We start from the raw sequence: 9,424 nt of genomic DNA, 5'->3' as shown, positions 1-9,424 counted from the left end.
GTGTCCTTCCAGCGTTCGATTTTCACGATTAATTTTCGAGATATTTTTGCCACGACTTTCCATCCAACCGCATGCTCTACGTCAGCGGGTAGATTAAAAATTGACAATTCTTTTCTTGTCTTATTCACTTTCAGAACTTAGTTGTTTTTGCTCTGATCTCGATCACCTTTGCAAGTGCTCAACTAAAAATGTTTCACGAAGGTATGATATCGGTCAAATATTGCATTAATGTTGAAATTTAAAAATAAGGTTACTACATTTCATTTTAGACGACGAAGACACTGGTAGCGTAGATAGAGCCGGACACAGTGGGGGTGGAGGTCATGGTCATGCGTATTCCTTTCATCACTTTTCTGGACCCGTGGTGGGCCATCACGAAGAGATCAGTTGGAAAGACAAACACGGCCATCATCATCACGATTACAAGGCCCATCCTAAGTATAAGTTCGCCTATGGTGTGGATGATAAACACACCAAGGACTACCATGGACAGAAGGAACATCGCGACGGTACGTATACTGCCAAGCTCAAAACATTGATCGAGCGCCGACAAGAAAGTGTACCGAGACTTGATTTCGTGCTCTTAATTAGAACCTTGAATTAATTGGACAGTGGAACTTCCTCTTAATTAGAACTAGTTGCGAGTTTGTTTATCGACCAGTCCCGAGTTCTAGGACTTTTTTCCAATTTACAACGAAAAGAATAATAATATGACACTGACGTACGGATATTTTGTGTCTTTGAATCGTTAATACGAATATTCGAGTGAACGCGTGCCTCTCAGAGAATGATTGATAAAAATATTTTAAATTGCAGGGAAAGAGGTCGAAGGAGAGTACCATATTCACGAACCTGGTGGCAACATGAGGAGCGTAAAATATCATTCTCATCCCCATGGAGGTTTCTTCGCGGAAGTTCATAATTATGGAGGAAATGATCATTCTGGTGGTACTTATGGTGGACATGAGCATAGATAAATTACACGATATCTTTTATTTATCTCAATATCGTTGTTATTGAATTCACATTGTTACTGTTATCGTCACACACACAATGTATTTATTATTATTATACAGACTACAATTTTGTTCTTATTGTTGTCATGTTAAAGAATATTAAGCAGAAAATACATTAAAAAGCAAATCAAACGTTAAGTTGACTTAACTAAATATCCGAGAACTCATAAAAAATTAACATTCAATACGGCTGTAATCATGTTACGAAGATTTATATGGGAATATGTATATACGATTCGTATATTTCAATAATTTTTATCAACGTTGCGTAGAAACTACAATTTCTTGTCAGTTCGAAGTTTCAAGAATGCAAATCATAACAATGCACCTAATTCTTCCTTTTTTCATAGATAAAGCAATTAAAATAAAATATGCATTGCTTTCAAATATTTCTTCTTTAAATTAAAGCTCTGAGTAAATTTTTCATAACGCAAACAGAGGAAGTAACTTCTGTAATTAAATTAACCAAATTTACCCAAGTTATCTCAAACTTTCTTTCATCCAGACGTCGTTCAAAAAGGAAGATTCAAATTCTAGCAATGATAAAATTTCATGAAACTTATTCAGGAATACAAACGCATTATTCCGCTTCCAAAAATACGAGGACGTACAATCCTCTTGCTTCTGCAGCGATGTGTAGGATGTGTAACACCTTCTAGTTCTGGTCCTCTATATCGCATCGCCGACTATATTTTCGCGTCGCCGACTCTTGCGATGATCAAATGCCACTTGAAGCTCGTTAAAGTAATTTGCTGACAGAGTTTGTCACCGTTTCCATCCTTTACGTATCGCTCGGAAAATTATTTTGTCTACTGAAAAGAACATAACATATTTTTCATTTCTTATTTATAGTAAAACTGGCGAGTAAATCTTTCTTTTTAATATAATTTTCAATGTATTGATAGAGGTTGAATCATTTTATGAAGTTTATGTGTCTCCACTCCATATCGTAGGAGATATCGCATTTTGCATTGCAACTGATAATACAATATAAATATTCTATTAAACGACTGGCCCATGAAAACGATCTGAATCAGAAATTCATCGCAACCAACCTACTCCCTATGTACTCACGCACAAATGACGCATATTCATTCCGTATACGAATGCGCGCTGCAACGCGCAGCGCAGATCGATACAGTCCTTACTAAAGTAAACGGATGGATTACGAGTAGACTACGTGAAATAAGCTTTCCTCGCAAAAGAAATATGTCGACAAAGTGGACGGAGTTAGCTTGTTCCACTTATATAATCTCACGCCTCTTGCTATCCTCTTACGCTTCCATCTTCTTCAGAATGGATACATTTATTTATCTAATCCTGCGAAAATCGTGAATCCAACAATTCTGTTACAAAAATGCATTTGAATGATTTTAATATTGCATAAAAACTTTATTAAAATATATACAATCTCCGTTATGGAGCAAAGTATTCGTATTTTCCTGCGAGACAGTGAGAGATGTACATTCATTGAAATATTGAAACATCTTTCTATGCATATGATCTCCCGGGTGAAAAGATGTGTTTCTTGTTTAATATATCTTTTCTCGAGTCACTTCGTTTCAATTTTTTAATTCCGAGTCGTTAACGACAATTAATTATTAAATATGTAAGTTTAATATATTTTCACACACGCAACTCTGTTTTATCTTCTAATGTAAGATTACGTTAAAGTATTTTGTTATTTCAATTATTAATTTAATTACTTACGTTATTTTATTCACTAATGTCTATGATTTGTATTTAATATATGGTAGAATTTCCTTTCCTCAAACCTATCGTGAGACAAATAGTTTATATAAAAAGATCATACTGATTCTTCTTATTATCTAAGATTTTTCATTCATATAACAGTAATTCGTATTCAAATACATAAATTGAATTACCAGAAGTTCATTTAATCGAGCTTTAACTAAAACTTTGTTTAAATAAATGGCGTGCCATGTTATAAATTGTAGATGGCGTAATAAAATTTCTGAATAGTCATTAAGTTAATAAAACTTGAAATTGACACTAAAATTAAAATACATTCATTTGACTTATATTAAACTTTAAAAAATAAAATTACAGATATTTTTCTAAATTGTATTATTTAATAGGCGAGAAGGATAAAAGAATGGAGTTTTTTATTTTTTGTTTCAAGTTAGACAATGTATCTCTGCACGAAATGCGCGCGCAATGTTCTCATATTTGGTAGAGATAACTGCGCCAATGAAACAGCAAAATACGCAATTATATATCGCAATGTTCAATCGCAATCGATATAAATTTCTCGCGATCGATATGTCATATTGGTAGGCAACAGAACTGCAGAAGTGTTACTCTTGGACGAGAAGCACAGCAAGAAGATTCGAGAACGGTTCATTTAGAAGTTATCAGGTAAATATATAGTTTTTAGATTTATGTTTGTATTGTCGAATTCATCTGCGATTTAGAATAATGAGTAATATTTAGAAGAGTTATTACATACATATATCTACCCAATCCGATTACTGAAGGTGGTTAAGAGTGAATATATACATATATATGTACTTATTGTATTTCTACATACAGTAATTCACAAAAGTATTTCAATATTTACTATAGGAAACTTTTATATATGTTATATGTATAATGTAAAACATTTTGTATTAGCACTGTAATGAGACATGATTACGTGTATGATATAAAATATTTCGCATTAGCATTGTAACGAGAAATAACCATTTGTATAAAACATTTTGCATTAACATTCTAATAAGACATGACTATTGTGATTATGTTGTCAAATTTGAGACCAATCTGAAAATAAACACGTATAGAAACTACAAGAAATTTACTGTAAACATCAACGTATCTGGTAGGTACGTATCTAGTAGAAAAAATTTGTTTCTGTAGGATATCAACCGAATCCTATTCGTGTGTGTTCATAGCCCCACCCCACCGAATTACGTAGCTAGCGACGCGAACCTGTTGCGCGGGCGGTTATTCTATTGTCGAAAATCGAGGCGTTAAGATGTATCACCCGAACATGGCGTTTGTTAACTGCGTAATACCTTCGTCGTCATCCTTTCACCGTTTATATCCAGACTACCATTAACTTTGTTTAATTAACGTACGTTTTACTCAATAATTTATAAAATATCATAATTTATAACTAAATTATCTTTCTTTCTTTGATCGTTTCTCTGATCGTTGCATTTATTAGTAGTAGTTCGTATCATAAGCTTCCAAAATGGCACTTGATCTTCATCATTTATTCGTTTTTATATAATCTGTTCCTTTTATACATTTATTTGATAGTTTTGATTCTTTTTCGTGCAGGTTCGTTGATTGCAAGAGAAACATCGAAGCATTAGGAGGACGCCATGATGTTTAACGATATTCGTTCTATTCGATATTCGATCCGCTAACTTCTCACAGAAATATGGTAAGGTTTGATTTATTCTCATTAGGGCAAACGTATTTTTACGTTGTTTCATCTTTTTATAAGATAGTTGTCATGTTTATTTAGTATTCAATTGATGCAACTACATTCCTCACAATATTATTACAATATTATCACAATATTCACGATACTAATATAATTAATATGTACGTAATATGATATTTTTTATAATTTTATGGTTTATTACGAAGACTAAGGTGAAAATATGTGAGGTTAAACAAATCACTATTTTTAATTCGAATATGTTAAATTACTTTTTGATTTCAATGAAATTAAACAAATTTTTTAACATTAATTCAACCTAAATTCTCTAGACTTTGTTGAAGAATTGAAATAACTTTTACATTTTGTTTCGTTATCGTCAGTTGTCTGTGATAATATTGTCATTTCACATTTTTCTTTTTTTCATTCGTATTAATTAAAAAATAAAGTCTGTTGAAAATTTAAACACTTCAAATTGTTTTAAAACTTTCAAATAATCAATATTATTTTTAAGAACAAATTACAGTATTCCACGTTTTGTTACAGATTTCTTCGAGTTTTCCCTTCTTCAGGGGAATTTTGTGGATCTTATTTGATGGGCTTCCCAGTAACTACTCTTGGATCATCGACATCGAGCAGCGTTCTTCGTATCTAATGGTGAGTCGCAGGCATTTTTGTTCCTCTGGTCACTCAATCATGTCGTAGGATGAAAGGTCCGAATCGGCACGGATGACTGGTTGTATTACGTAGAATTTTTGACGAGCATAGTGACCGCGAATATTTAATATATTCGTGAGTAGTAACGTTTCTTGTTTGTGTTTTATTTATTAGTTCAGGATAGGTTTTCTTGCACATCGTGTTTTTGTATTTCAATATAAAGGATTGATATGAATAATGTAATGTTGATAATTAATATATGTATCTATGGTTCAAAATCGTAGAATATAGAATTATTTATAAAATCAAAGTTTATATGATTATGTAGTAATGTAATGTAAATTGTAATGTAATGTAAATTGTATTGTAATGTAAAGTAAAATGTAATGACATTACATATTTATTAATAAATAAAGCATGAATATTGTAATAAATAACGAAATAACTTCATTTAGTTATATCGTAGTGGAAAAGTCTGATACCCTCAGGCTTCTTTATTATGAGAAATTTCAATTACATATGACTAAAATTATTATAGTGTTAATGAGTATCCATGAATAATATTTAATTTTATCTTCTGTTTCATTATAATATGGAACAATTTTATTATTTGAGTTCCATGTTTAGTAAAATTTGACATGTGAAATATATTAAAGACAAAAGATACCAAATTGTTATCTTGTCCGTCCAAGAATGTATCAAATTTCCACGTGCAAGAAGACACTTCGCGACAGGCAGATCTCAGAATCAAAACAAGTTTCAAACACTTTTTTATGTTTTCAAAGATGTGTTTTGATAAAGGAATCTCCTGAGGATATTTCATTGTTATTTATTGATATAAATACTATTTGTATCGAATCTTAATCTGTTCTTTAAGAAATATATTTTTTATTAACTTTTTTTCATTTTTGTGTAATAGTTTAGTAATTCATTAAAGTAATGAGATAAAGTAAAATATAAAGCTATCAAAATTGGAAATAAAATTGAACTACAAAGTCGAGGAATATTTAGGCCGTTAGATACAAAATGTTGCAATTGATCATATTTCAGCGTAGGATTTTCAGGTTTAATCTCTTCCATATTTATTGCTAGAACCTCACTCACGTGTCCAGATGCTACTTAGGTAGGAGACAGGTAGTAGACAAGGTGATTATAAACTTAATACCTAATTTCTCAGCGACTGACGTTGCGTTAGTATATCATGCGCGATGTATTTTCCACATTGTATGTGTGTGTATGTGTGCGTGGCTAGGCTGTGGAATTGCGTCGTTTTTGCTATTTATTATAATTTTCAAACGCTTAGAAATTTCACAAGTATGATTGCAATTTACAATAGCAGTGTTATTAGATATGTACAGCAGATTATTAATCTTGCCTTTGCATTACAATGATACCGTCTATTTAATAATATTATTTCTTTAGATAATATACATATAATCACGCACAATTATGTATATTTAATTAAGATTGGAATTCAAATATGCTTCAAATTAATTCTAATTAAAATCAAAATATGCAAAAAATTTGTATGCAACGGTCGGTAGCCAACGTCAGTCGATTTCAGGAAAATGGTATGTAAATTAGAGCGTGAAGGTTGTGTGCCAAACTCGGGTGTCGAAGGCGTCCCGGGACGTTTCTCTAGTGTAGGCTCTTGCGCCCGGGTTATGTGTGAGAACCGTGGAGCGAGTGTGTTGGTGTGCCTGTTTTGCCATTTTTTAAATATAGGGCTAGGTAGGATAGGTAGCATACTTTCTGGTATGAATGTTAATTATAAGTAGGTAGGGCCGGGCAGGTTGGCACAGTCTCTGGTCGGGTAGGCGCGCTTTCGCGTGTCCAACCTGTTTCAGGAAAATTAATTTGAAAAATCGACGGCGAGGCTGGCACCACGAGTGAAGCATACCATTCGTCTCTGGTCTTGTCCATCGATTTTTCGAATTTCGTGGTCGCAGTTGCGAGTAAATTTCGAAACGGACAGCGATCACTATGATCGTTGGTTTCAACGGGTATTGCGCCCGAAGAAAGAAGAGGATACGAGCCGTAGAGGCCCGGCAAATTGCCATAGAAGAGGGCAACTACTAATGGTTTTCCATCCTCTGGATCACCCAGAGCATGAAAAATCATTCTCGTTACTACTTTGTCACTATGCTCGCTTTTAGTATCTGTAGTTATCTCTTTTTTCTTTTTTTGTTGATGTATATGTGGGCTGACCAACAGATTAATTACGGTTAAATTAGAGTTACGAAAAAGTTTTGTATTTTTAAGCTTTTTAGTATCGCGAAAGACTGATTACGGTTTCAATTATAATTGCGAAGAAATGATAATCGTGTTTGCTTTAGCGTTGCTAGTGAAGCTTTCGGCTGGTGCTTCTTTTTAACGACTTTCAATGAATCTCAAGTTAAACTCGTTCTCATTGTAACGAGAAATTCGTTGCATGTAATTGGTGTCGTTACCACATAATCTCCGAAACTGTTCGTCATTATCATTAATTTGACTTTGTTTGAATACTCAAATGACACAATTACGTACAAAGATACAAGCGGAGCTCACACGGGATATATAAATGGATGGATTTCGTGCATATAGGGTTAACTTAATAAAGGAGAGGGTTATTCTAAGCCCTGCTCGACATATTGGGTCACGTATTCCAGCTAGAGGATGCTGTGACGATTTCTGTCTACAGCGAAAGCCGATAGAAATTAATTTTCATTCGTGACGACAGGACATAGTCCCGTATCACCTTTTGTTTGTTAAGTGTACATAAAAAGAATTAAAATGCTCTGTTATAACTTATGAGGGTACCTTCAGATTAGACTAAACGTACTTGTATGTATGAGTATGGGTATATGTCTACCCAAGAAATTCAAGTGTGTAACCATTAAATGCCTAGATATTAAAGGATTAAATCGTAATAAGTATGTAATCGTTTATCGAGTTGGATAGGGTGGTACCAAGAAGTAAGGTAAAATATTTATTTCTGCAGCAAGATTTAAATTGGAATGGCGAGAAGGATGCTGTAATATCTGCTAATCTCTTGCTAAATTACGTAATAAATTTTCAAATTATTACATTCTATCAGGGTTTGCGAAGTTTCCAGTTAGAGATATTAGATCCGTAATTGCTTTCTGAGCGAAACGTTTACAGATACTGAACAGTACTAGCGCAAACTGCTGACGATTCATACAAACATTCTCATTGTATAATTACATTCAACAATTTGCAATAATAATTTGCTACTATTTAACTCTGAATAATATTCGAACCCGAATTTAATTGCTCGTTGTCTTCTTCAATGAATGTTCTGTAAAGAAAAGATCGAATCCTTAAAACACGTTACACAGCAGATGTTCGATACATATTGCATACTACTTAAAAGAGCTGTAAAAATGGTACCATGCAAGTTTTTATCCACCTTTTCACATAATGAAGCTGATTTGTCAGTTTGCTGTCAAATTACAAAATTGTTGCCAAGTTACAATCGGTTACGGGAAAAGTTTCTAACTCGGCTCTTTATTCGGTCAAGTTAAGAAATGAAATTGTTCAAACCTTTTCGCTAAAAGAAACAGACAATTTCGACAGTCGAGTAGACAAGGTAATTTTATCGAGGGAGTGCGTTATTCCTGCGGGCGTGTGGTCTGCTTCTTTTGCTGGATTGGGGCTGGAAAAGTTGAGGAGTAACCGGAAGATACGTACACCATCGCGAACAGTAGTACCAAAGGCAACACCTACCGGGATGGGTCTGTCAAGCGTGGCCACAATCAGGCGTAGACCAACGGCGGGGACGAGTTGTCGGAAACAGGCGGCGGCAATAATGCGCGATGGACGTGATAGGGTGCGATCGATTTTCTCGATCTCGAGAGAATGGAGTCCTTATTATTCCGGCGAGAAGGCAGCAGACCGAGGGTAGCTCCGTTATTCGATTCGAAGCAGCGGTCGCCTCGAATCTACCGCTATCCCTTCAACTCACGCTCCGACTCTTTTATACTCGCTTTTCTCTTCTCTTTTCTTCTCTTTCTCAGCCTACTTCCTTGTTGGTAAAAATCCAATTCGTGCCGGCGCATTGCATGGAAAATAAGAGGACGGGACATTGAATTGCTGCTATGTAATGGTGCTACGTAACGAAGCTACTTGTGCCGCAGGCTATCGGACTTTAGCGAAACGCGATAATCGAAAGACGCGAACGCGTGCTGCTGTTGTCTTCGATTCATCGAACAAAATATACTGCAAATAAGCGATATTTTTTAAAACGTTCGCGCAAACTCGAGGTACTGATAATATTCTACTAATTACAATGTACCATAGTTGGAAGCAGAATCTTTCGTTATAGTCTGTAACAGCTCGAGTG

General features: G+C 34.3%; 2 protein-coding genes and 1 long non-coding RNA gene across 3 annotated transcripts in view; 2 read left to right on the top strand and 1 right to left on the bottom strand.

The window, feature by feature from the left end:
* The first annotated feature begins 67 nt into the window (after nucleotides 1-67).
* Nucleotides 68-1,199, top strand: CPR11 (cuticular protein 11). Its single transcript, XM_069119726.1, has 3 exons — nucleotides 68-201; nucleotides 270-509; nucleotides 817-1,199. The coding sequence occupies exons 1-3, from the start codon at nucleotides 189-191 to the stop codon at nucleotides 975-977; spliced, it is 414 nt and encodes a 137-aa protein (XP_068975827.1). The 5' UTR covers nucleotides 68-188; the 3' UTR covers nucleotides 978-1,199.
* A 3,771-nt stretch (nucleotides 1,200-4,970) lies between these two features.
* Nucleotides 4,971-9,424, top strand: part of LOC138183027 (zwei Ig domain protein zig-8) — a 141,256-nt gene continuing 136,802 nt past the window's right edge. Inside the window, exon 1 of the mRNA XM_069119545.1 lies at nucleotides 4,971-5,082. The gene's annotated coding sequence lies outside the window, so the exon portion shown is untranslated. The remainder of the gene's footprint in view (nucleotides 5,083-9,424) is intronic.
* LOC138183029 (uncharacterized) overlaps nucleotides 6,505-9,424 on the bottom strand; it is a 116,087-nt gene continuing 113,167 nt past the window's right edge. Inside the window, exons 2-3 of the long non-coding RNA XR_011173963.1 lie at nucleotides 8,809-9,106; nucleotides 6,505-8,737 (exon numbers count right to left, since the gene is read on the bottom strand). This is a non-coding gene — a long non-coding RNA (uncharacterized LOC138183029). The remainder of the gene's footprint in view (nucleotides 8,738-8,808; nucleotides 9,107-9,424) is intronic.

The sequence above is a fragment of the Bombus flavifrons genome, chromosome 9 (genome assembly GCF_040668555.2).
Source record: "Bombus flavifrons isolate JBK064 chromosome 9, iyBomFlav1_principal, whole genome shotgun sequence".
NCBI lineage: Eukaryota > Metazoa > Arthropoda > Insecta > Hymenoptera > Apidae > Bombus > Bombus flavifrons.
Note: the sequence above shows the minus strand (reverse complement) of the source record. Positions and strands in the feature narration are given on the sequence as shown.